Genomic DNA, 23,924 nt, shown 5'->3' on the forward strand with positions numbered 1-23,924 from the left:
GAATTTGTGAATTATTTCCTCCTCATGTATAAAGCAAATGTACAGACCCATCAAAATAAATAAGCAGAAAGGACTGGGCTGTGCTGTGGGGAAAAGGTGCCCAGTTCACGACAGGCAAAGGATCTGTCATTGCTTCAGATGTAGATAACAGCAGCCTTTCAGCCCGCTTCCAAAGTGCAGAGGTACAACTTTTACCTCTCCAGCAATTTAAAAAATACACTAGCGAGGATATGAAATACATTTGCAATGATTTAAAAGACATAAACCTGAAATGGAAATGAAAAGAAACGAGAATTGTTCAGGATAAAGAAAGACGGGGTCAACTGAAAAGGCATTTAAAAGATGGTTTATTTCAAAATCAGTCTCATGGAATAATCACATTAGAAGCCATACATTAGAAACCTTGTATCAGAAGCCATTATAATTCTAGGTAAAATGTCTTTCATAAATTTCTTATTCTAAACTTACACAAAGCTCACTAGCACCTTCATAATCAATTGCTAATTGCTGCATTTTACTTTTTCTATCCAATCATATAACTCTACAAAAACTTATTGCTGTATCTTCTACTTTTGATCAACTCTCTAACAAGTTCTATTGCTAAACTTTAATTGTATTCTACTATTTTGCTTAGCATAGTCATTCTCTTATATGAGGCCTATATCTACTTGCTTAAAACATATTTCTGCTTAAACAACAAATCTTTATTCTTATTTAATCTCTCTGTTCTAATTTTAGTCTATTCTAAACCATCAAGCCTTCTCCAAGGTCTAAGGTCAAACACTGTATCCATCTCTATCTCTGAGCTTGTTTGCTCAAGGCCTTGGAAGCTTTCTGTGCCTGCATTTCCCACAAAGAATTCCTTCAAGTAGAAAACTAGAGACAGGTGAGAAGTCAAAATGTAAGCAAGCAGGTTTGTCACGTAAGCAGTTCTTCCAGGCTCTAGATTAGTCATTTTTCTGTTTTAAAAACTGTGGCTTTTCTTAATTTTTTTCCTACCTAAATGTTTATGGGTGTTTTCTTTAAACAGTTCAAAACTAGCTTCAATAGTTAAATAAAGGGAAAAACTAAGAGAACAAGTAATGCTAAGCAGAGGAGTCACCCAACCAGCCTGTGTGAAGATCCTTCCCTGCACAAGTACTTTAGGTAGGAAAAACCCACTATGTACCTTTGAGGACTAGACTGAGAAGTCCAATGTTGAAGATTTTGTTGGAAGCAAAGATCTTCTTGGAGGAAGTAATCTGTAGGCACCCCCTTTTCTGATCTCATTTTCCCTTAGTAAGACAGCCAGTAAGACAGGCTTTTTCTCTAACCAGGTATTTATCAATATTATTAGGGCAGGAGAGGAAGAATAGTCTCATATTCTGAAGCTGAGTTTCTCTAAAGAAATAGGAACCTGACTTTTTGATTCCCTCAGAAGAGCTGTTTTTGTAGTGTAAAAACATGCAGCTCCCACTGGTGTCCACTGGAATTTGCTGAGTTTCTAGAAACTGCCTTTTGACAGCATCAATAACCAGGCATACAAAGCATCTCTGATGTCTTCCTGGCTGTAGCAGTTTGTTTATCCAGTAGCACTGAGAGAATAACATGCCTGTATCTCTCTGTAAGGAGGCTTCCAGGAGCTGCCTGCAGCTGACAGACACAGGCACTATTGCTGGCCCTTTAGCATAGATGCAGGTTCAGTCTTGTCATCAGTGAGGAGTGGGAGGCAGTGTAAGGGACTTTCTGAGAGCATCCTCAAAGGGCTCTAATGTGATATATGCCAGCTAAGAGTTTCTTGTAACAGCAGCTGTCACATAAAGAGAAGAGAAACTGCAAGTGAATACAGAGAGATAGGCAGTTACAAGTAACATGCACCTGGCAGTGCAGATGCTTCCAGCCAGCTCTTACACTACTCTAAATCAATACTGTTCCAGAGCCAAGAGCAGCTTTGATGCTTGCTTGCTCATTATTAAATGTTAGAATAGTATTTGCTGCTGATTCTATCCTAAAAGTCATCCAGACTAGAACTTCAGGTGCTGCACTTTGGTATGAATCATAGCGTAAATATTGCCACAGTCACTGCTTGTCACAAACAGGTTTATTTCAAAATGATCATTGCCAAATTCCTCCTTTGTTTGGCTGTTTTACAATTCTTCCTTGATTCCTGACAGCACACTTGCAGCTGAGACGTGAGAGAGATGGTCTTGGTTTTGTCCCTCATCACCCTTGGAGGCACAATCTGTACAATTTACCGGTGAAAGAAGGTGAGGGCTCTCTCATATGACCATTCCATAAGATAAACAAACATGCTGATTTCACACAGTCTTTTTTTTTTTTTTTCGTAATATAACCGCAAATCTATTTCATCCGATTTCCTGCACAGCCCATGTGCAATGCATTCTGGTAAAATAAGGTCTGGTGCAGGGAGACCTTGGAGTGCACTGCTGCACTGGCTTAAGTCTCTGCTTGGGGACACGGCATTGCACAATCATCAAACTGCATAGCAAAGCTTGCCCTGACCCCATCTCCTCCCGTCTCCCACCTCCTGTCTGTCTGTACAGGGGCTTCTGGGGAGATACAGAAGGCATTGCATCAAGAGGGACACATCTCTCATCAGACCTCCAGCCATCCCACTCTCCCTTTGCAACACCGTGCCTTCAGGCTGTCAGCCACAGTAAGAATCCAGTAAACAAGAGCACAAATCAAAAAACAACATTGTGACCTATTTAATGGGAAAAAGACTATGTCGACCCAAGCTACTGGCAAAACTAGTTTCATTTGCCATAGCTGCTAGCCAAGTAAGTCAGTTGTGGGCACATGCATTTGAAGTTACTGTGCTAGCAGGGCTCCTGCTGCACAGTTTTAAACATCTCTGTGAAGGCTTGGTTGGATAAGAATGCATCTAGGCACATGCTGCTTCTGCAGCAGCAAGAAGAGTCTGAGAGTTGTTTCTCGAAGGGAAGCATAATGCCTTTCTTGACCAAGCATTCTGGGAACCCTATCTGCCCCTGATAGTGGTGTGTGGATGTACCCCTGTGACCAGGCTCCGTGCCAAAGAACACACTATAGAGGACACTGCTCTCCACTCCATCTTCTGCAGAGTGCTTTCAGTTACCTCCTCCATGCAGACAGAGAGCTGGGCAACAACATGAGAAGAAGGAAAGGTAAGGTTTGCAGGGATGTTTACAGCACAGGGGATCGCTTTTGAGCCAAAGAGAAGGGGGACAGGCAACAAACCAAACACATCTATTCCAGTCTAAGGAACCTCCAAAGAAATCAAATTATTCCAGCGACAAAAGAAAACTCAACGGAGACAGTAAGACAAGAAAGCCTAAAGCAAGGCTCAAAGACAAGTGAAAAAAAAAAGCCATAAGAAGGTCTGTGTAGAGCAGCAGCTTTGATCTTCTGCCCTAACCCTGCCAATTTCCATGTACAAGTAATGTGACTGCTAATCTCATCTGTGAGCAGCATAGCTTCATCAGCTCTTGCCTGAAGAAAATGTTCAGCTTGTGATGCTAATTTAAGCCCTCAGTTTGGATCTTTTGGACACTGGAGATACACACATACATACATATACATATATATATATATATATATATATATATATATATATATATATGAAATATTGCTGTAACACTTGTACAGGTTGAAACAAAACACTAGAGAACCTCGTACACTTCATTGCAGAAAGTAACCCTGGCAAAAGCTGCTGTGTTGCTGCTGTGTGGTCTTCACAGTAGCTTTGGGACAGGAAGAAAATTTCTTAACAGTTCCACTTGGCCTCTGTAGTATACAATTTGCTTACACAACTCTTTGAAATTTCTTAATTTCTCAAGTCAGGTGTCAAAAAATGTCAGGTTACTCTCCTTTTAGTCTTCTGAGAAATACTGTCTTAAATTATACACTCTTCAAAAGACACTTTATTTAGTAGACTGCATATATGTGCCCTATAATTAGTTTTTTACTTTAGTCTTCCTGAAATTTAGTACAGTGCTGGGGAAAAAAAATGATACAGCACATTACAAGAGCATAAAAGACTTAGTGTTATCAACTATTCCCTGAGCAGGAAAATAATTCTTCCATCCCACTGAAGCAGAGCGCTTAGGTATTTAGGGCTTAGTCCTGCAAACATTCAAAAGTGTGTGTGTCTGTGTGTGTGTATTTATTCATGTGAATAAAATGTGAATTGACAGAATTATATGAGATCACTTCTGTGGATAATAATACAAGGCATGGTTTTTCAGTGTCTTCAGAAAATGACTGGGGGTTCCTGCCAAGTGTTGTAGAAATGCCATCCATAGAAATGGGAAGGTTTCTATCTCTTAAAAGTGTACTGAATAATACACTTTAATACACAATAATAATACTAATTGCATACTCAGGCAATATATTGACCTTTAGTGACGATTCTTTAATCTTAACTGCTTTTCTAAGATGCTTTCTTAGGAAATCTATTTATGTTTATTGTCATCATCAGTTTCTACTACTGATGAGAAGCACATTGTCACATCACACCTGGCAGTCCCAGGATGCTCAATCTTTAGTAATTTCACTTACCCCAGATTTTACTTAATCAGAAGCAGCCAAAGAGAAAAGCAAAACTCATCCTTCCTTTGCCTCCTTCTTTGTCTGTAGCATGCCTGCTTGCACTGCGAAGTCTTGAGCTCTGCAGGAGCAAGGATATTGCACTGCCCATTTACTTTAACTTATTTCAGTTTCTTTACATATTGTTCTTCTTAGCTACAGTTCATCAATTCCAAGAATCCATCAGACTTCAGTAATAACACAGAGGTATCTGTGGGATCTTTTGCAAGTAAATGAGGGAGCAGCTGTGGAGATAGAGATCAACATGGATGGCAGAAAAAGTAGTGTAAGGGCAGAACCAATGCATTTTCTTTATGTTGGGACTCACTTTTGTCTCCTATTCATTCTCTTCTCTCTGTATCTCTTCCCATCCTCACTGAGCAAGCTGTGCCAGATTGGAGCTATAGATGCTCAGATCAGGAACACTGCAGTGCAGCTGCCAAGCACTGGTTTGTGGCAGCCGTGGTCTCCCTGGCTTTCCCCCAGCAGAGGCTCTGGTTTGGTTTCTTCTCTCCTATCAAAAAGCTGCCTTCCAGGCAAGTTGGAGATTTCTCCCTTTCACACCTGACTCGTGATGGCTAATCACAAGATACAAGATATCATCCAAAGATACAGCAGGGAAATGGACACGTGGATGATAGGTGCCCTTGGTCTTACATTCTCTATGGGAAAAACAAGCACAAGGTACTGATGGTCTGACTAAGGGAATGGAAGCAAGATAAGTGTGAATCTCACCATTTATTCTGTATTGCCTACCTAACAAAACTCTTACTCAAACTCTTACACACTTTCAGCTCAGCCTATGTTAGGATGCAGGGTAAGGCACTGTGTGCTTCACTATGATTCATGTGAAACTTGCAGATTTTCTTGACTAGGAAGGTTGTTTGAGAAATGTGAGGTAGCCCTGTGGTTCCCAGAACCAACAGGAGAGAAGAACAAAATGGAAATACAGAGAGAACAGGCAACAAGCAAGTGAATTATGCAAATACACAATTGCAAGTACATAACTGAATGTAAGGATAAGGTTGTCCAGGGACCTGAGGATAAAACTGTTCCTTTATATCTCCCTTGCTTAGCATTCATAAAGAGCACCCACAGCCCTAGTATCTGCAGTATTATTAAAAAAACTCACTGCACGCTACAGCTGAGAATGCACCTTTGGTACATTCGCTAGCTGTCACTGTACCTGTGCTCCAATATGTGAGAACAGTATACTCTTGGATTACTCTGCTTGAGGAAGAGAACAGCAAAAGGGCAGCCAAGACCTCACTGGGCCATGTCTGTAGTGAATTTAGGATGTGGAACTACATCTGAACTGAACCGAATTACAAATGCAGTAGATGAATTTTTTATTTTCTTTCCAGTGTTTTGAATAAAAAAAATGCTTCAAGCCCTTGTTAAACACACTAGCAATTCACCTTTAAAAAAATTAAAATCAAATTTTGGCTTTCATCTTCTTCCACTAAAGTTTGGGCAGTACTGCAGCAACACATATGCTGATTTGTCAGCCCAGAAAATTTGTTTCTGCAAGCAGGCTCTATCTAGCAAAATATGTAGAAACAAGTTCTGACAGCTGTGTGGACGTCTTATAGAGACACTAGTCCTGAATTATTTTCAGGCTTGATCCCCTACTCCCTCACAGGTCTTGGTTAACAAAGTATTTTTAGTTAATGTTCGTGGAAGAGAAATTTAATCAATGCAAAATATTGCCTTTAGTAGTGATACCACTACAGTGAGGTGTTTTTTCATCTCTTTTTTATTTTGTTTTGATTATCTTCAGTCAAGATCTAGCAAAAAACACACAATGTGCATTAACACAATATCTAGGGTGGCTGCTGATCTCTGCTTTTCTCAAAGGATAGTGATAAGGTAAGGCTAACACTTAATGAAATCAAATTTGACAGAGTGAATGGTCTTGGTGATAAAGCTTGGGGACAGGGGGAAGGAAGAGCTTATTTTTGCTATTTTTATTTTGAAGAATTTGAGGCATGAAAGAGCTCTAATAAGGACTATGAGCTGACTTGATGGGTGGAAAAGACAGGGGAAATATTAGAAAATCACACATATTCTGCTTAAGCCAACTATCAGTCACTTCTAGCAACTCTGTCCTTTGTCTTCATTTTCACTCTGCATCAGGAGCTGTCAGCGTACAACTTCAGTCATCTGAGGAAATATTAGGAGAAAGACCACTGGCGGCAGAGGGGCTCAGGGCTGAGGAGATGGACTTCTGCCTCACTGGGGTTACCGCAGGAGGAGCAAACAACCTCAGTGGCACTGGGTTCATACAGGATCATCACACAGGCACAAAATTCTCCTTGAGTCCAGGTGAAAAGGGCATGTTACAGCCAGAGCTAAAACATGCAGACATATCCATGCTAGACATTCTGGTATCATTTAAAAATATGTTCATGTCGATTCCAGTTTGAAAGCTAACAAGAAAAGCCAGACAGTTGTCTGAGTCAAAATTTTCTAAACTATTTACAATGGTTTGCAGAAGCACAAACATCATAATCAAACACTGAAAGATTTATACTTCTCTGAAGGACTTTTTTTGATGACTCTTTGATTTAATGTCTCCAGTCCCCTTCAAACAAGGCAACTGAAGACTTGTATACTGGGCAATAGACAATGTAGTTCTTAAATGTGGCCAAACACAAGAAGAAGTATAGGCTTGTTCCAGCTGGACTTTGACACTTCTGCTTGGCTTTTTTTTTTCAGTGAGAAGTAAAGAAGAAGAGAAAATAGCTTTCTGTATGGTATTAGAAATCTTACTAGAGAACTCAACTGAGTCTCATCCAGCATATAATTACAGAATGGTGTTGTTTTAGTTGTAAATACTGCTTCAAGGGGAGACATTTTTATGCTCCATTTATGTTGGAGAATTTTAATTTAAACTATTATAGTACACTAAATACAGAACATCACTGAAGTATATTTTTCCATTAATAACGAACCCTTCTTTCTAGGAAATTTAATTTACAATCTGTGAATGGTTTAGGATAGTACAAACTCAGTCTATTGAACAACAGATGACATAATATGTGATCTCAAATATGAGTTCTGGATACATTTTTTCATGAAACCCAGGAAGAAGATAGCTGTGCCAGTATGGAGTGGGTGTCCTTGCCTTGTTATAATGTAAGACTATTTAGAGGGGATGTCCAGCTGTGCTAATGTAGTAATACTGTGTGAAAAAAAAAGTACACAATTCAAGCTTATTTGCTAGGGGGGGAAAAAATTGAAAATTTTTTATATGCCATTGTACATATAATCAAAATGGTCACAAAATTAAGGGTGTTTTAGGTAAACTGTAGACGGCTAGTGTGTTGATTCTTTTGTGTATTTCTTCACTGTCTTTCACCCTTCCTTCCTCTATGTCTCTCTTTATCATAGTATTTGGGGATTAACCTTTTGCAGACAGCTTGTGAATGTACCTAGTTCCACATCCAAGTGTCAGGATTGAGGGCCTCTGAAAATTTGCACTGAAACCTGCACCAAGGAAAGCTTTTGTTAACAGACATGGTAGCTGGAGCAGACTGGAAAAACCCCTAAACACAGCCTCTGTTTTGAGCAGTTACTTGTTTAGCCAAAAACAAAGTCCTTAAAAAAAGTCAGCTGGGAGAGAGGAAACAGGAGGATTGCAGTGTGTGCTCAAGTGTCTGCCCTTCATGCTAATGGGAGAGCTTGGGACAACTATCAGGGGGTCGGAGAGCAGAAGGCAACCCAGGTACACAGCACTGGGACAGCCTCTGAACAAAGGGGTTTCATCATCACCTTTCCAGCCATGAGCAAAGGCCAAATTTTTCACATTAGATCATGGATATGGTCAGTAATGAGTTGTTTGCGGGTCAGTGTGTAAAACAGCTTACTTAGCTAATATCCAAGTCTGACTTTGAGCAATAGAGCTTAGGGAGGGAGGAATCTGCAGGTAGAGTACACTGTAATGTGAATAGTGAGGCTTGGCTTGAGCAGACCCCAATATTAGACAGTCCAGCACAGCTGTAAGCTACTGTAGGCACCATCACGACCACTCCAGGTCAGCCCACTTTTCTGATAATGTGCACCCACCATGTGATAGCCTGCTGTAAGAGCAGAGGAAGACTCTGGTGACAAGGATGAGAAGTGATTCTATGAATACTCTGTCAGTCACTCACTGTGCTCTTCTGCAAGCCCAAGGGCAAGGTCCAGCAAAATCCCTATGGATGTTTCCCTATGGAGCAAGAGGAAATTGCATAAGCTTATATATAGCTGCTCATGAGACAAGTTTGAGAAGCAGCATTCAACCTTCAGCTCTGCAGCTGCTGCACTATATATGGCCTTGTCATGGAGCCATCCAGACACTGCTGTGATGTGAGAGTTTACAAAAGTATCTTGTTTCATGCTGGCCACTAACTAAATCAGCTTCACCTCGTATCCAGATGAATGTCCTCTTGCACACACTCACTTTCAGTGGCAAATGAACAACCAGTGCAGAAGTCATTTGCCTTCTGCTGTGCTGTCATGAAGCTTGTGGAATATATTTAGGATGCGTCATGGGCTAAGGCTGACCAAAGGAGAGATCAAAAGAAATTCTGCTCTACTGATAGTGCAAAGACTCAAATCAAGAAAGTCCTTGGTGGCCATAAAAGTTCTACAAAACACCTGGTGTAGTGTCTCTGCCACAGTGATTAAGAAGTTATTAAAATATTTGAAATTATAATGTAATTTTGGCAGCAATTGCCAGCATCCTGAGGATCAATGGGCTTACAATGCTTCAACTGAATTTCAGAGACTGACAAGCCAATGCATATTTCACTCATTATATCACACGTATTCCCCAAACAATCCTGGCACTCGTCATGACTGGCAGAAATAGGAGAAGAGATGTGATGCATTACAATTTACCATTGCTAATCGTGGTATTGAAGAGCCTATAGTGATTTGTTCATAGTCATTAATTTGATTTCAGTGGCCACAGCTGCACATTACTACTTCTCCTTTCCTCAGTCTTTCTGTTTGTAAAGCAGAAATAAAGGCAGGTGTGAGTCACCACTGCTCTTACCACAAAAGCACATGCAGTCATTTTGCTCTTACCTGATTTTCAGGAAAACAAGCTTTAGACCTGTATTCGATTGTTTCAATAGCCTCTCTCCTCTTCTGCAAGCAGCTTTTGTTTAACCTTCTCTCACATGATCTGTTAATGAAGCGCAGCCTGTAACTTTTAAGGTTAAAAACAATTCCTCACCTCACTCACAGTCTCTAACCTTATCATGGGAAATACTTTCCAGCATGTCAGCTTGTACTTTAGACACTACAGGTCTAAGAGACAGATTTGTCTTTCATGCTGTGCAACTGTTTACAATGGTTTGCAGAAGCACAAACATCACAATCAAACACTGAAAGATTTGTACTTCTCTGAACTTTATTACTGTTTCCATCTCAAAATAGAAATGTTGGATCATTAAACCAAAACAAAATGTGATTTCAAATATTAAATAGTATGTGAAATCCTACCCACACCTTCTCTGAAATCTGTTAAAATGCTTTCACTGTGATCTGTAGAGTACTGATGGGCAGTAAAAAAATTGATCTTGATCAAAGGAATCTTACAATACTGACTGGATTTACAACTTCCAACTTGTTAGAATAAAATTTTAAATTAGGAGAGTCAGGAAGTGGTAAATACTTTCGAGAAATGTTTAAAAATATCCTTCTTAGTATAAGGAGGAAAAAACACCATTTACTTTTAAATTTTAGACAAACATCAATACAATGTGAAAATTATTCTATATTTGTAAACTTCTGTATCAACAATTCATGACCGTACTTCCTTGCATACTCCCACTATTTCCCCCCAGTTAGCTTTCAAATCTCCCAAAACACAGAACACAAAACACAGAAATTACCACCTGCCAGAAATCAGGAAGAGACATTGAGTAATGAATCAGGAATCAATCAAAGTTTAGAATGTGAGTTACACAATGGTCAAAGCTTCAAAACTGACTTCAAACTCAGTATTTAACCTCTATTTTTAAAAAAAGGTAAAAGAAAAAGGAGAACAAAAGAGCTCCTTTCCCCCCCACACACATACAAAAAATACCTTCATCAAAAAACCTCACAGAAACAGAATATTACTTATGAGAAACCCTAACCCTGAAGTAATGGAGGACCCCCACCCGGTCTTTCTTGCCAGGCAAGCAATCCCTTGCATAATTTCCCAACTCCCGTGACTGGGTGAGACATTGAGATGCAAACGAAGTCGTCTCGGTCTTGTGGGCCAGCAGAGAAGCTGGAATGTGGGTTCTTATCTAGCACTTGAGTGAGGAAATGGTGATTCTGATAGATCACAAGACCACTGGAAACAAAGAAGTTCAGAAGGATTGTGTCACTGTTCCTCAGCCATCTCCCAGGTCTTCAGAATACTCACAGAACTATATCTGGGTTCCCTTGAAGCAAATGCCGCTTCTTTTCTAACCTAATAATGATGCAACTAACCTCATTATGCTCCAGCTGAAGCAGTTTGAATCTTATATTTTACTAGGGAGAATCCAAAACAAAGATTCTTAAGAGGCTACTTATGAACGAATGTTGTTAATCCCAGAGGGACATTACAAACTCAGGAGCCACCTCAGATCTGTGGTGAGGAATGTCTAGGCTGGAGGAGAAAGTTGGTTATTTTCATGGAATTGCACAGAAGAGGAGAAACATCCATGTTTATTTGGTAGCCTTTTTCCCAGGCATGCTCAAGGTAAAAAATATCTGCAGTTCCTAAAACTTTTCTGAATGTACCACTAATAGTAACTATTAAAGCAAGGACATAGGGATATCCCTTCTGAAACTGTTTTCTCACATCCTCCCACCTTTCTGAAGCAATCACTCTGATTTTGGAAGCTTACAATGCTTTTTTTCCTGCAAGAAGAACAGTTACTATAAGGCAGAAGAAAATCATGATTATTTTTTGGAAAAGAAAGTTGCCCTGTATTTTTTGAAGTTTCATTTTCCTGACGACAAATATGACTGGCATTTCTTACACACAAATCAAACTCTGGGATGTAAAATCAGCACAGTGTTCTCTGCAATGCAACTCTGATTTTCTAAACTGGATCAATTTTTGGCTAAACAGAAGTACATATGAATTTTTAAATTTGTTTTTATTTTCTTTTTTGTTTGTTTGTTGTTTTGTTTTGTCTTGGTAGCATCTAATGGAAGCTGGTCAGTAAAAGCCTGCTATGAAATAATGTAATTTGCATTTTAGACTATAAAACACTGAAATACATCTTGACTGAGACCATACTTCTGTAGAAATCTATTCTTAAGCCATAGTGTAGTATGGTGAAATGACAGAAACTAAATTGTAAGCTAGAGGACTTCAATATTTGTATAAACAAACATGTACACATGCATAGCTTTTTAAGTAAGCCAGTTCAATATTTTTATTTCAGGAACAAAAATCCTGAATTTAGTCTCAATAGTAATTGAGATCTCCAGCATTTTGACTAAATAAAATAAATATCCTACCTTTGCTATTCAGATAAAATAGAATGCAAATAAGCCACTTGTTTTTACTTCAGTAAAGATCATGAGTTATCTTGAGATTGCTGGTGTAGGGGAGCTGCTTGTTCACACAGTCTTGTCACAGTTGAGTGTGACATAGCTTATTCTGCTTACATTGCTCAGATGGTTTTCACATAATGCCAGTCTCCAGTAGCTTGGCAAGTCAATTGCCATTACAAAGGAGCTTAGCTTTTCTGATTGCTGGGTTGTCTTCTGGCAGATGCAGATTGGTGCCTTCCTCTGTGTATTTGTACCAGGAGAATGAAGGCAAGGATTTTAAAGTACCAAAAAAGTTTCTAAAGTCCTGGATTCAAATAAGAAGATTGGTTCCAAAGGGGGAGAGAGCATTGTGCTATACACTTTGAAACAGCAGAAGCACATCTCATGTTCATTAGATCTGTCCCTGGAGATTCAATGCTGAATTGACTCCTTCAGCTTCAGGGGCAACACACGGCTATGCAAGTTCTTGGCACTATTTAGAAACGTATAGACTCTGTTATCTGGTAACTTGTAGGGCTTGATAACTGCAGTGGAGTTGGCAAACTTTTTGGCTGTTGCAATGGTGACATGACTAGTTATTAAATGGTGTTGTTCCTGCCTCTTAGAAGAGTTGGTATGCCTTTGGCAAAATACCTGGAGTTGTGCGTATGTAGAGTTCCTCAAAAGCTGAGGTATTTAAAAAAACAACTTGGAAAGTTATCCTCTGAAATTGAGAGATTTAAAGTAATGGACAAATGTCTTCCTTCCAAGTTTTCATCTTTGGATTACTGCAGACACATCGCTGACTACTGTGATTAGCATAGGTAGCTACATCTCCTCTGGACTGGAAGGCTTCAGCTGAGCTTTTAAGCAGAGGAACTGAAGGAGCTCTTGATTTCACCCCTTCTCTCTGCTAACATAGAAGGAGTGCATTGCTCAGTCCCTGCACAGAGGTTTACAATATAGCAAAGGCTGCTACAGCTGGTGTGACTGCAGCATACTGTCAAATGGCTGCCAGTTAGATGGAAAATTACTTCTACCAGTATCTGCCCAGTTATTACATGTAACTGCTGCCACTGGCCCTCTGTTCACTTCAGCAGACCATCACCACACTGGGCTTACAGTTTGGCTTGTGAACACATCGTGGTACACAGGCAGGAGCAGCAGGGACAGTAACAGAGGGATGCCTAGTAGCTGTGTAACACGATGTTTTTACCTTGCCTGAAATAATGAACAGCTGCTGCAACATGACTGTCAGCGTTCATGTTGATGCATTATAACAAAATTCTCAGAGAGGAAATGTGCATCCAGGAGTTGGAGGTGGTCCTAGTTCAACTTCCTATCACAGGTTTCTAAATGGCCACTCTTGTGATGACCAAATTCTGACCATGGTGGTTGCTGGGCTGATTTCCCTTGCATATGCTCACATTTTTCCACCTGGGCTCTCAAATGTCCCTAGCAAAATATCTAGGGAACTGATATATCCGCACAACACTTATGACTCGGTACAAGCCTAAGTCAACATGCTGAAGGTGAAAGTATTCCTGTCTCCTTCAAGGACTTCAACAAATTCTCAGCTAAGATTTCCCTATGTACAGTAAATAAACTGGTAGGGTAAATTTATCTTCATATTAAAATAGTATTTGACTCCTGTGTGTGTGCGTGTACGCGTGTACGTGCACCAAGAGTGTTCAGGAGGAGAGAATAGCACAGTGGTATCATATGTTAGCTGACTGCACGGTAACTTCCCCAAAGAGACAAGACCTCATATCGTCTAGAAAAGCATCAGTTTGTCTTCGTGCATCTCAGGGCACATTACGGAACAGCAGACATGTGACTTATGGTGCAAGACCTTCTGTAATTTAGACATTACCTCCTGACATGCCAGCTAAACATCTCATCCTTTAAGAAAAAAAACTTCTTGTCCATAGTTCATTGATAATGTACTTGCAGTCTTTCAATGCTCAGGCAATACTAGATACAATTGCATAAATAAAAGTAACTTAAACAGGACTGAGAAATCCAATTGCCCAAAAAAATATCAGCAAAAAGCTGTTAAGTAAAATATTTTCAAATGCCACACATCTCAAAAAACCCCCAAAACTCAAGAAAAAAAAAATCCCTTATTATAAGTTAACTGAACTAGATGATATATCTAACTCTCCTGAGGTATTTAAATGTGAATTGATTATAAAGTGAAAAGTTTTATGGTGGAAAGATACAAATGCATAGAGGACTTCCACAAGTACTTCCAAAAGACAAGACAACTCCTTCAGTTTATCTGTATGTATTTCGGTCTGTCCAGTTTACTTAGGCCAAAGAATGCTCCTGAGATTATCTGGGTAAAGAAACATGCATTGCTTGTTTTAGCAATACGCTGTGTGTCTTAAGACATCAAGAAAGTGAGAAGTATGTATAATGATTTCTTCCTTTTCACTGTTGCGTAACAGTCTGCAAACCCTGATTTTTACACTAACTATATGTTCTGAAGTTTATAAGCTAAAGGCATCAGCAATGCTGCCTCTACAAGGGTTTAAGGGTGAACCTCACACAATCTGCACTTATTCTACTGCTGTAGACAAGTTCCCTGTTAAAAATCAAAGTTTGTCTACTACTGCTTACATGAACACCAAGTCTATCCCACTAGTATGTCATCTGTGCATCAACTCTTGATGTCACAGTGTTTTCCAGTAGGTATTATTGGATGTTATGCACATAAACACTAGCCACCACTGCTGTTAAAACACCTTTTACCGAACTTCAGTCCAGAAGCAGAACAAATAAAAAAGCAAAACAAACAACAAAAACCAAACAAAACCAAAACCAAAATACCCACCAAAGCAATTTTCAGATACTAAAACATGGGGGAATGAAAGGACTTTCCTGGAAATGTTTCTGGCAGCAGTGTCACCGCCATGCTGCTGCACCCAGTGCGGGGGGATACTTTGCCTGGTGCCAGCCCCATGGCCATGTCCCTGCCGGCTGTGTTCTACAGAACCTGTGGCAGATGTGCAGAGGCAGCAGCTGTCCACGCCGGGAGGAGCGGGCTGGGGCTGCGGGGACAGCCACGGCCAGAGCCCGCCGGGGCAGCACGGCAGCGCCGCAGCAGCCTCACCGGGCAGGAGCCCGCACCGGAGCGCACGGACGGCGCCGGGGCTGCCCACACCCGCCATGCATGTCTCTTTGCCTCCAGTCTTAATTTTCCCTTCGTTCTGCCAGCTGCCCACGGTAAGGCCCTCCGGGTTAAATTCCACCAGCCTGCTGCCACTATCTCCGACCCGACAGCGCTCGGAGTAAATACCTGGACAAACATTGCCCAACCTAGCGGCTCCGGCGCTAGGGAGGGCCCCCAGGGACGCCCCGCATCGCCCCGGGCGCTCCCGGCCCCGTCCCGGGGGTGATGCGGGACAGCCTCGGCAGACCCGCCCCGCCCCGGCCCGGCGGGAGGCGCGGCCCGGCCCGGCCCGGCCGCCAATGGGCGCGGCGGGGCGGGCACGGCCGCGGCCGGGATAAGAGGGGGCCGCGGAGGCCGATTGTTGCCGGGCAGAGGAGCTGGGAGAGCAGCGGAGACCCTCGACCGTGGTGAGCATTGGATGCGGGATGGGGCTGCGTGGAGAGGGCCGGTCTCGATGGCGTCCTTGTCTTGCAGCGGGGCAGTTTCTGCCGGGAAGGAGCCGCCATTCCAGCCGCTTCCTCGGGAGGCTGCCGACTGCGCACTCCGCGTCCCGGCCCCGCCGCCTGGGCTTGTTTACAGGCGGGGCGGGCAGCGCGGCGTGCTCGGCTCCGGCCCATCGCTGGCGGAGGACGCGCGGGCCGCCTCGGGTCTGGCATCCCCCGCGCTCAGAGCGCCCTGCCTGACCGCTTTCCTCCGTCCTGGCAGATCGGCCAGCATGAACCCGTTCCTGACCACGCTGTGCCTCTGCTTGGGCGTGGTTCTCGGCGCGCCGAGGCTGGACCCTGAGCTGGACGACCACTGGCAGCTGTGGAAGTCGTGGCACAAGAAGGACTATCATGAGGTGAGCCCCCGGGGAGCTGGGCGAGCGCACGGAGCTGGGCCCCACCAGCTGAGTCATGGCTGCTTTGTTACAACGCCGACTGTGGGCAGGGCTTGGGAAGCATAATCCTTCCTTCTCTTCCCAGGTTCCTTTCCTGTGTTTGTGTATTGACTCAGCTGCACTTTGCTTGTTGTTTTTCTTATGAGGTCGGCAAAAAGATCACCGCTTAACACCGTTCGCACTTCCCATTCGAGTAGTGTACATTTGCCTGGTATTATGAGCCTTAGAAAGCTTGTTGTGCAAGCAAACTTGTTTTGAAATGTCTTCTTGAAGTACGCTGTTTTTTTGCCCCCTTAGAGAGAGGAAGGCTGGAGGAGAGTGGTGTGGGAGAAGAATCTGAAAATGATCGAAATCCATAATCTGGATCATGCATTAGGAAAACACAGCTACAAGTTGGGAATGAATCAGTTTGGCGACATGGTATGTATAGACATGTAATGTACAGGTCTTAGTAATGGTGTGTAACAGATACAGCAGCAGATAGTGACTGCATATATTGATTTTTTTCAGACAACTGAGGAGTTCAGACAGCTCATGAATGGTTATGTACACAAGAAGTCAGAAAGAAAATACAGAGGATCCCAGTTTCTTGAACCCAACTTCCTGGAAGCACCACGATCAGTAGATTGGCGAGAGAAGGGATATGTAACTCCAGTTAAAGACCAGGTACTATCTGATGGTGAATTTCTAACCAGTTGTAGGTCCAGTTTCCTGAATACTACATGCACTTTCATAGGAGAAAAACACTGTACCTGTTTGATGGTGTCTGGTACAAGCTTACTAAACTGAGCACCATTTTGTAACTGTCTGGGTTTGTAACTTATGATTTCACTTATACTTCAGGGTCAATGTGGCTCTTGCTGGGCTTTCAGCACAACGGGAGCTCTTGAAGGGCAGCACTTCAGAAAAACTGGCAAACTTGTTTCACTGAGTGAACAGAATCTGGTGGACTGTTCTCGCCCTGAGGGGAATCAAGGATGTAATGGTGGTCTCATGGACCAGGCTTTCCAATACATACAGGATAATGGGGGCATTGATTCAGAGGAGTCCTATCCGTACACTGCAAAGGTAAGTGGAATAGCTGAACTTGTGTTGCAGGTGTCATGTCTTTTGTGTGGAAAAAGTTGTGTTGGGAAACTCAAATACCTAGAAAGGAAAATGTCTGTAGAGATCAGTGCATCTGTAATTCCTGTTGTGTCTTTGCTAAGACAACTAGCATGACTGCTAGCCCCGGTAGGAATCACATATTGCACTGGTCTTTGAGGTCAAAATCTTGACAGACCAGTTAGAAAAACTGGAGCAAGAATACTTGTTCCTCCCCCTCGTTGCTCCTCTTCTATCATCCCTTATCTTGGTTGCCACACCAAACCAAGAACCCAGCCCTTGCCAACAGTGCTGCTTAGGGTTAGGACAGCATTCATCTTCCTAGAACTGACCTATTACAGAGTTGCTACCTATAGACCACCTAATTCTTGTGGCTAGTGTCAATTGGATTTTTAACAACAGTTGTTAATGCCTTGAGTTCTGTTTCTGGACTAAGTGTGCATAAGTGGAGATAATGGACAGGCTTTTAAAGTCCCTGTAATGTTAAAGAGATACAAGAGGATGAAAGAGCAGTAGTCAGTTGTGGTATCACTTGAGAGCCAGTAGTTTGTGATTTTCACCTTTTAAGAATTCTGCTCACTGTAGAGGATCTTTTCTTTCAGCTTGTTTTGTGTTGTCTGGGCAATAGAAATACTATTTGTTGTGAACAACATGGGATCTGAGTTCCTGTTCACCTGTGTCCCTGTAATCTCAACTCTTTCTAATCTTGGCTGTTGTAGAGATCAGTTGATTATAGGAAGTGCCTAACTTGCTGAGTATGGAAAGTAAGCAACTGAGCTATAGTCTGTGTTCCTTTAGTTGGGGAAACAATTTTGGTACTAACCTACAGTGCAGGTAAGGCAAGGATATGCTTGCTTGAATCTGTTTCAGTTTCACATGACCTGACTTCCAAACTAGGCCTCACCTTTCTCCTGCTGTAAATATACGTGACATCAGCAGTTCAGGCTTCACTTTAAAAAATCAAAGAAAAAAACCAAACAAAAACAAAAAACCCCCCACCTAATAAAACCAAAACCAGCACTCTACTAGAAATACCTCAAATACCACCCCCAACTGTTGTATGTAAGGTCATGTAACACAAATTCCTAGCTTTCAAATCATTCTGTACAGCTTTTTGAACTATGACATGTTAAAATTGTGGATTTGAAGTGCTTGCTCAATGAGCAGTTTCTAGATTGCTTTGTAATTAATGAATACTTGGCTTTCTTCCATTGCCCATTAATGCATTCTGGGCTTCTTTCCTTCCTGTAAAGATACTTGTCCTGCCAACCAAGGAGGGCAGTGTTCCAGAATGTGATGGCCCTCTGCAACTATCATCAAGTTGGTGGGGACTTTTTGGGCCCCCATGTCATCTACTTTTCTGTACTTTTGAGAAGCTCAGAAGCAGTTCTTCTGTCTTCCCTGTAATCCTTGTCAAGTCCTGCTTAGGTAATTGGATCCTCTTCAGTCCCATGCTCTCAAAGCAGCAAAGTCACACAATATATGGTAGTTCTGTGCTCGCCTCTGTGTTAAATGGAAACCTGTGTAATAACTACAGCTTTCTCTACTTAGGATGATGAAGACTGTCGCTACAAGGCAGAATACAATGCTGCTAATGACACTGGCTTTGTTGACATTCCTCAAGGACATGAAAGAGCTCTCATGAAAGCAGTTGCAGCTGTGGGTCCAGTGTCTGTTGCTATTGATGCAGGCCATTCTTCATTTCAGTTCTATCAATCAGGTGGGAATTTGTAATTAATTACATTTATCCACATAACTGGGTTTTTTTTAATTACTTTATTAATTATTAATTTTTTTAATTCATTACCCTGCAGTTAAATAGACAAAAGAAAAGCCAGGTATGATAATTCAGAAGTCATTTTAATTCTAGGTCATGTTTTTTCCCACATGTATTTCTCTTGTATATGTGTCTACTTGTCCCTCAGTTTCAAGGAGCTGTGCAATGTTGGAGTCAAAACACACAAAGCTTCTTGTGAGGGATAAAGGTTTTGTACAGATAATTTTGCTCATGAGTGAATACTTTGCAGGTATCTACTATGAACCAGACTGCAGCAGTGAAGACTTGGACCACGGTGTTCTGGTTGTAGGTTATGGCTTTGAGGGGGAAGATGTAGATGGGAAGAAATACTGGATTGTTAAGAACAGGTAAGATCTGTGTCATGTGTCTGGGGGAGAATAAAAGGAAGTTTGTCACTTGTAAGGGAAGAGGTGGAGACACAACAGTAATTAAAATCTGTATGTGGGAAATCTGGAGATTGATTTTACCATTTGTCATACCATACAATCTAAAAAAAATCTCATGCTGCTGGCAGCCTAATAAAGTAAGCCCAAAGCAGCCATCTTATTCTGCTTGTTCAGTTAATTTAAGGGAGCTCAGTGCTGAAACAGCCTGTGAACCTAGTAGATAATAAAGCAGTGGAGCAGAGGGGGGAGCAGGAAGAAGCCTGCTTGTGGGGGTGTAATGGATTTTTTTATGGAAGCAGATTGCTACTCATTTCTGTGAACTAGGATGATACTTGAACTTTAAAAACGACATTACCTCCTAGGTTGGAGGGAAAATAAATTAATGCTGAAGGGCACATCACATGAGCTTGTCTCATGTTCTCAGCATTACTGGGGCACCACCCTCAAATGCTGTTTGCAACCTTTGACTTCCCTTAAATTGCCTGGGAGCAGTGTCTGAGCTTCAGGCACCTGTAGTCAAGGTTTGCACATCAATGTGACTACCTTGTGAGAGAATGACTACATTCTTCAGGTCTGTGGACTCAGGATGCCTCCTGGGATGATTTTAATTGTTGCAAAACACTTAAGTTTTTGGCTGCAGCTATCTTGGACTTTCTCCACAATGTGGAAGGTAGCAGTTTTCAGTTTTAAACACTTAGAGAGAAAGGCAGTAAATAAGTAACTTCTGAATGTATAAACAAGCCCTTTGCTTTTGTTTTCAGCTGGGGTGAGAAGTGGGGTGACAAAGGATACATCTACATGGCCAAGGACAGGAAGAACCACTGTGGAATAGCAACAGCTGCTAGCTATCCACTAGTATAATTTGAAGACTGAACATTTCAGTACAAGAGGGGATTTTAACTGAATGACCAAACCCATGTTCGCATGTGGTAGCCTTGTGTCTTTCAAAACTCAACTTGATTTTTAAAACTCTATTTTACATGTTGGTGACATGCCACTTGTTTAAATTAATGTAAATGTTGGTATGTAAACAGCTTGTAATATTGCTAGCTTTTGACTGCTTAATCCAATAGATTCTTTGTATTTTTCCTTTTTTTTTTTAATTGCAATGTGTCCAAAGGTTTACTTTTTAAATAAATACTTAAATTCCACTACATACATATGACTTGGCATTTTGATCTTCTTTTCTACTTGGGACTTTTGTCAAATAGGCATCCTAAATCGTACTCTTAGGTAGAGTCTATATGTGTGTACTTCTCTCCATTGGTCACTAAAATGCAGCCCTGTCTGGGAATGGCTAGTAGCTGTTACAAAAAAGAATGTAGAATTCATGACACAGATTTATTTAAAATGAGAAGTGGAAAAATATCCCTGGTTCCTAGTGTCTCATAGCAAAGATCTTCAGTCTTGTCATCTTCTGTATGCAGCAGGTGATCTTCACTTAGCTTTTAATTCTGTTAATTTTCTTAATGGTGCCTCAAAAGCAGCATATGTGTGTAGCTTGTGCAGTCATGTCCTTTTGAGCATTATGGCAGGAGCACCCAAAACACACCTGGCCTGTTCAGAGGGCTTGTTTCTGGAGATATGTAGGACACTAGATAATTGTCTTCCCCCTGTACCAGCTTCAGATTGAGAAGGAAGAGGGGGGGATAAGGGACAAATTATTTCAGTGTGGAAAGTGACATTGGGCTGCTTTGTTACCGGTATACTTGCTGGCTGACTGAAGTGAGGTGATTCACACAGTGCCCTTTATGTCTTTTTCTCTCTGCAGGTATCAGTGCAGACATGAGCATTAGCTATTGCATCCTACTGTTCAGGTGCCAGTAGCCAGGTTTGGGTACCTCCTGCAGAGGATGGTAAATAACCAAAAACAGCAAGGGGAGAAGGCTTGGCTTGGCTTTTGGGTATTGACATCAACTCTTGCTCTTGGGCAAAGGAGGTGTAGTTCTGTAGCATAACTAGCGCAAGCACCGAGTTCATGGACCCATACTTTTTTGTGCACAAGTTTCAGAAGCTGATAGCCATTGATAGGAATACTTAGACCAAAACTTATGGATGGGTAATTTCCTTATTGTTGATAATGCAAGTCTTTAAGTTGCATTTAATAAACTCTTTTAAAGAGAAAAAACAAGGTGAGTTATCCATAATAATAATTGTGAGTTGTTCATGTGCTGCTTGCAGATGAATTCTTTCAACCTGAATTTCCTGACAAGTTTGCTTTATTTTTTTTAAAGGAAGAGCCTCACTCATCCCAGTGGCTATATAACAAGCCACAGAGCAGAAATACTGGTTAGAACTTAGCTATTAAGTTGACTTGCTAAGCTAGTTATGGAAAGCATCCAAACTGCTTGTGGAAACTATGGAGTAAGTATTACGGAGCTCACCAGGTGGTCCTCTAAGGGCTGATACTCAGAAGGAAATGGCACTGGTCTGTATATTCAGAATGAGAGCCAGGAGCAAAATGCTGCTGGAGAAGTGACTGTATAAGCTCCTTATGCAGAAAATGATTTTCATTCTTGCTGCCAGAACTGGGAATGGACTGACACTTGTCCCTCCTAACACTTTCTAATCTTGGAAGCTGATGTTACTGTGAGCCTGGTAGTGCTTCATGCTTTGTGTTTTCTTTATTGGCTAGAACAGAAGTGAGACCAGTAAAAAGCCTGCTGGGACTTGAGCTGCTAAAAAAATGGGCAACAGGGAAAGGTTGCAAAATCCAGGGTTCAAAAAGTTGCTGGGAAAACAAGGTATTTTTTATGACCAGATGGGAAGTGAAAAGGAAATAACTTTCCAAAGTATCTGCACGTGAATGGGCATGTGGTTTGCAAAACAGCCATCAGCCTTTAACTTTTTTAGAAAAAAAATGTGATAATACAGTTATTTGTGGATTAAAACTTGCTGACTCTTCTGGCTGAACATCCTCCTGAGAGTGAATAATAAAGAAGGGGACAGGGTAAGTCAGGTCATGTAGATAACTCAGTATTTATACAACCTGAAGTAACAGCTTCACCCAGAATTGCCTTACATGACGCCATAAAGACTAAAATTTTTGTATAAGTTGCAATCAGTTTGTGTAAATTTTTTTTCCCTTAGGAATATAAAGAACACATTTCAAGAACAATATTGAATCTGGTTTTGTGATTCCATTGCAGTGGCCATATCTTTGGCAAAGCTGTTTAATTTACTTCAGAAATACTAGAGTAAAGTAGCAAATGATTCCCTAGTGCTATATGTTCCAGTGGGGGAAGTGTTGTCTCTGTTCAGCATTCTTCCTTTGGGAAGATACAGCAAATGCACATTATGTGTGGTCATGGAAAGCTCCAGTGTTGCTCCACAGAAAGCTGTGGTAGTTAAAGCTCTTGATTACTAATCGAGTGTTTTCTCTCAAAAGCTTCCACTGATTATATGTTCCTGATAGCTGAAGCTGCATTTATTGAAAAATGAGTGAGTTTAAAGTATTCTAGTGCACATGCATTATCAGTAAAAGATACACTAGTTCACATTGATTATCAGTAAAAAATCCTATCTATACCTGGTTCGGGTCCTGTCTAAATTACAGCTACTGTTGTTAGTGGGATCTTACACCTATTGAAATATGTGAGCTGGGCACTATTGCAGTTCTGTATAGTGATAAACCTTTGCAGTCCTTGTTTGCTAGCAGCTTAATTGTGAAAATACACTTTTTAAAGGGAAGAAAAAAGTTTTGCATTTGGTTTTCATATGCTGATGCTTCTTTGACTGTTCTTGTTCTAAAGGTCTCTTAGCAGTTTCCCTTCTCTGCTTGTTGTATTTTATCCCTCACTCAGCCCGAGCTTTTAAAGGCATGTATTCTTGAGGCAAAGAAAATTATGAAATTAAATTATTTCACTTACACATGAAGTTCTTATTATTTAGAGTCTGGTGAGAAATGAATGTTAACTGTCATGTAGGAAACTATTTTCCCTTAAGAGCACTCATTTTTCATAATATCTGTGACTGCTGAGTAGAACAGAATTTTAGGGGTATTTTTTTAATTTGATTGGTTTTTGGCTTTGCTAAAGTTAAATCAATTTCCAAACATTGACAGTGAAACAAATAATTTTATTATTCTGCTTCACAAGCCATGCACTAAAGTAATTTTCAAAATGCTTTGAAGAACTATGGTAAAAAAAATACTTATAATTTCATGCAGTGAAAAATTTGCAGGAAAGGCAAACATGATTAATTGTATCATTGAAGGTTTTCTGTAATGAAAGGTGCACTGTTGACCTGCATAACAGCACTACAAAAACAGTTCTGAGACAACCAGACACACAGGAAAATGGGAATATCCACTTCAAAAAAACCCCAAAATGAGCTTCTGAATATCAGTTATGCAGCATTTGCTCCTTAATCTCCTTGATAAAATAACAAATATGTCATATATGTTTTAAGCTTAATGCCAGCTAATCAGTTTTGGCATATTAGAGATTGACAGCACTTTCTGGCTATTAACCAAAGAATTGAGCACAGCCTGAAGGGTGTCGT

General features: G+C 41.1%; 1 protein-coding gene and 1 long non-coding RNA gene across 4 annotated transcripts; one reads left to right on the top strand and one right to left on the bottom strand.

The window, feature by feature from the left end:
- Nucleotides 1-328: 328 nt before the first annotated feature.
- Nucleotides 329-15,473, bottom strand: LOC134431975 (uncharacterized). 3 transcript variants are annotated; one of them, XR_010031171.1, is made up of 5 exons: nt 15,380-15,473; nt 9,640-9,739; nt 8,635-8,776; nt 4,540-4,811; nt 329-3,118 (listed from the first exon to the last, which is right to left on the bottom strand). It is a non-coding gene; the product is annotated as an uncharacterized LOC134431975 (long non-coding RNA). The 3 variants fall into 3 exon arrangements; XR_010031169.1 differs by lacking the exon at nt 8,635-8,776; XR_010031170.1 differs by lacking the exons at nt 8,635-8,776; nt 15,380-15,473 and adding an exon at nt 14,915-15,105.
- Nucleotides 15,474-15,554: 81 nt separating this feature from the next.
- CTSL (cathepsin L) lies at nt 15,555-20,579 on the top strand. The gene is made up of 8 exons (XM_063181470.1): nt 15,555-15,660; nt 15,959-16,094; nt 16,431-16,553; nt 16,644-16,799; nt 16,977-17,201; nt 18,789-18,957; nt 19,265-19,382; nt 20,183-20,579. The coding sequence occupies exons 2-8, from the start codon at nt 15,969-15,971 to the stop codon at nt 20,280-20,282; spliced, it is 1,017 nt and encodes a 338-aa protein (XP_063037540.1). The 5' UTR covers nt 15,555-15,660; nt 15,959-15,968; the 3' UTR covers nt 20,283-20,579.
- The last annotated feature ends 3,345 nt before the right edge of the window (nt 20,580-23,924 follow it).

The sequence above is a fragment of the Melospiza melodia genome, chromosome Z (genome assembly GCF_035770615.1).
Source record: "Melospiza melodia melodia isolate bMelMel2 chromosome Z, bMelMel2.pri, whole genome shotgun sequence".
Lineage (NCBI taxonomy): Eukaryota > Metazoa > Chordata > Aves > Passeriformes > Passerellidae > Melospiza > Melospiza melodia.

Bases quoted from the DNA above. Each gene is read 5' to 3' on its own strand.
- CTSL (XM_063181470.1), top strand. From the start codon at position 15,969: ATGAACCCGTTCCTGACCACGCTGTGCCTCTGCTTGGGCGTGGTTCTC. The intron at 17,202-18,788 runs GTAAGTGGAATA...TTCTCTACTTAG, and splicing joins CCTATCCGTACACTGCAAAG to GATGATGAAGACTGTCGCTA. The intron at 18,958-19,264 runs GTGGGAATTTGT...AATACTTTGCAG, and splicing joins ATTTCAGTTCTATCAATCAG to GTATCTACTATGAACCAGAC.